The 2,500-nt window shown below is 35.0% G+C and overlaps 1 protein-coding gene across 7 annotated transcripts in view; it reads left to right on the forward strand.

The window, feature by feature from the left end:
- The window catches only part of Nap1 (Nucleosome assembly protein 1), a 34,169-nt gene extending 32,820 nt beyond the window's left edge, over positions 1–1,349 (forward strand). For all 7 annotated transcript variants that reach the window (XM_086555785.1, XM_086555786.1, XM_043016591.2 and 4 more), the window contains exon 8: positions 215–1,349. In XM_086555785.1, the coding sequence (XP_086411911.1) occupies positions 215–315 (101 nt within the window). In that variant the 3' untranslated portion in view covers positions 316–1,349. The remainder of the gene's footprint in view (positions 1–214) is intronic.
- The last annotated feature ends 1,151 nt before the right edge of the window (positions 1,350–2,500 follow it).

The following is a 2,500-nucleotide window of genomic DNA, read 5'->3' on the forward strand; positions in this document are numbered from 1 at the left end:
TTGCTCTTGGTAAACATGACAGTGAAAGTTCAAATCCAACATAATTGAGACGTACTTAGTGCTTTATAATTATTGTCCAATGCTTTTGAACAACAAACCTTTACATGAAGAAATCTGATATACAGTATCTCTGCCCCATTTGGTAGCAATTGGGGGTATATTTCTGCCAAAGATTTCTGTAATTTTAAGTGATTCATATTTTTGTTTATTGCAGGTGAAGAGGGTGAAGAGGATGAGGAGGAAGATGATCCAGATTATGATCCGTCTAAAGACAAGTCTGCTAAGGATCAGCAAGCTGAATGTAAACAGCAGTGACCTTCCTCTACGAAATAGGTCTCTCTTCAGTGACGTGTAAAGGCAGCATCTGGGGTCTTGCCAGTTAGATTTCTGTGATGTGGGGAAAAGTTTATTTTCTGGATTTCAAGATTACAAGTAGTTTTTCTTTACAATGTGCATACAAGTCGTAGGTGTGCCAGATTGTTAACAAGAGTGCTATATCTGTTCTGTTCATGGCAGGCCAGAACTTAAAGAAATCTATGTACTTTTGAAATTGTTTAGCTGTTCAGAATCTTCTTGTTCAACAGTGGTGTTGCCCTACATAATGTAGTGCATAAACTGTCAAGATTGTCTACTACAGTGGCCCTACCCCAGATTTCTTTGTAGCACCCAGTGTATGATACTAGGAAAATGTAACTTGAGCAATCATGACAATGGTTGTCATATTCAGAGGTGGTTTGGTTAACTTGTTAAGAGATTTATTGTAAGCATGAAGTAATGTACAATATTGTAACTGTAAATGACAACCGTTGCTTTATGGAGGCCCAGTACTCTTGACTAGCATTACATACTCTGGACAAACCTGCCTAAATACCTGTCAGTTCACTGTAGAACCAGCATGCTAGGTTCTATAAGGTTCATCCATGAGGGTACTAAGTTCTCTTCATTGTGATATAATGCATATAAAAATTGTGCACTTTCTTTCTGCAAATTCTATGTTGGTTTTTAGAGAACCCCTTTTTGTACCAGTGTCATTGCATTATACCAAGCTTGAGATCTGATGCATGGTTGTTGACTTCTCCACATCTTCAGCATTTCTCAAGAAGATTTCTGAATGTGGAATGCTACAACAGCCATGAAGTCGAGGAGGATATTGATGCTGTTGGGTGATGATGGAGCTGTTGCATTTTATTTCTAGGATAACAAATTGTTGAAAAGGAAACGGATCTTTCATTGCCTGTTACAAAATTGCCCATATAGGGAAGAGATGGATACTTAATGTACCCAGTCTGCTTGGTAAATAATTGTAATAGCTTTGTTACCACAGCTGCTAATATATATGCTCTTTTTCATTTCTTATTTTTTTAACCCCTGGAGTATCTTACCATATAGAAGTCTAGTAAGGCTATATGTAAAAGTATATGCATTTAAGAATTTTGATATTGCCCATAATGGATGAAGTTAGACCACTTCGCTAGGTATTGCTAGCTTTAAAACAAGTATTATACTTGATCATGGAATTCATACTTTGAATACCTGCCAGGTTAAGATGATATTAATGTGAATAGTTAATCATGGAGGTAATTTTGTTGGTGCATATCCCAGATCAAAGATATTTTTGGTAGTTAAAAATTGCCCTTTACAAAGGTAAACTTAATAGTATAAACCAGCTCTCTAAAGTTAATGAACTCGAGCTTACTATAATAAGAATTTCTTGCATTTTGCTATTGAAAGATTACTCAACTCAGACAAATGCCATGCTTAAATTCATGCCTGGATATTTTTGGTTATTGAACAATAAGATTGATAATCCTAAATTAGGTTCAGATATAGTACACATTGGTGATTACTGGTTAACCTCAGTACTGTAGATGTAAACTAAGTGAACTTTGCCCTGAGTTAGAATTTTTTTTATTTTTTTTTCATTGGATTAGGCATTTTCTATGGAATGGCTTAGTTGTTTATGGAGTGCCTTTATGGGTTGGCCACAGACCAATCGTGGATTTTTTTTTTTTTTTTTTTTTTAAGTACGACAGGGTTTGGAGATTGATTAGTGGAAGAAAATGTCTTGGTCCAGAATTTGACTCCCAAATGAAAGTAGTGGAGTGATAAGTCATATTGTTTAAAACTGGAAAATTAACCCGTTCATGAGATGTCCATGATGCTATTTTAAGAATTTAATAAAAGACCAGATACGGTTATGACTTTTTATCCCATGATTTATCTATACCATTGATTTAAGGCATACAGGAAATGGTTTAGAAATTGAGACTGAATATTTTGAGGAAGTTGGTCAAATAAGTATCATTCAATTTTACTGGTACAGTGCTAAAGCATAAAAAATCACATATTAGGAGCAAACGGTACAAGAAACAGGATGTCAAAACAAATCCATAGCCTATGTAAAGTTAAAAAAAAAAAAACAATGGCAAAGTATCAATATATTTGAAAACAGTTAAATGCTACCACAGCTGCACACTACGTTTAACATTGGAGAATGGGA

Source organism: Penaeus japonicus, unplaced genomic scaffold (assembly GCF_977035675.1).
Source record: "Penaeus japonicus unplaced genomic scaffold, GWHDUDI00000001_assembly GWHDUDI00000031, whole genome shotgun sequence".
Classification (NCBI taxonomy): Eukaryota; Metazoa; Arthropoda; class Malacostraca; order Decapoda; family Penaeidae; genus Penaeus; species Penaeus japonicus.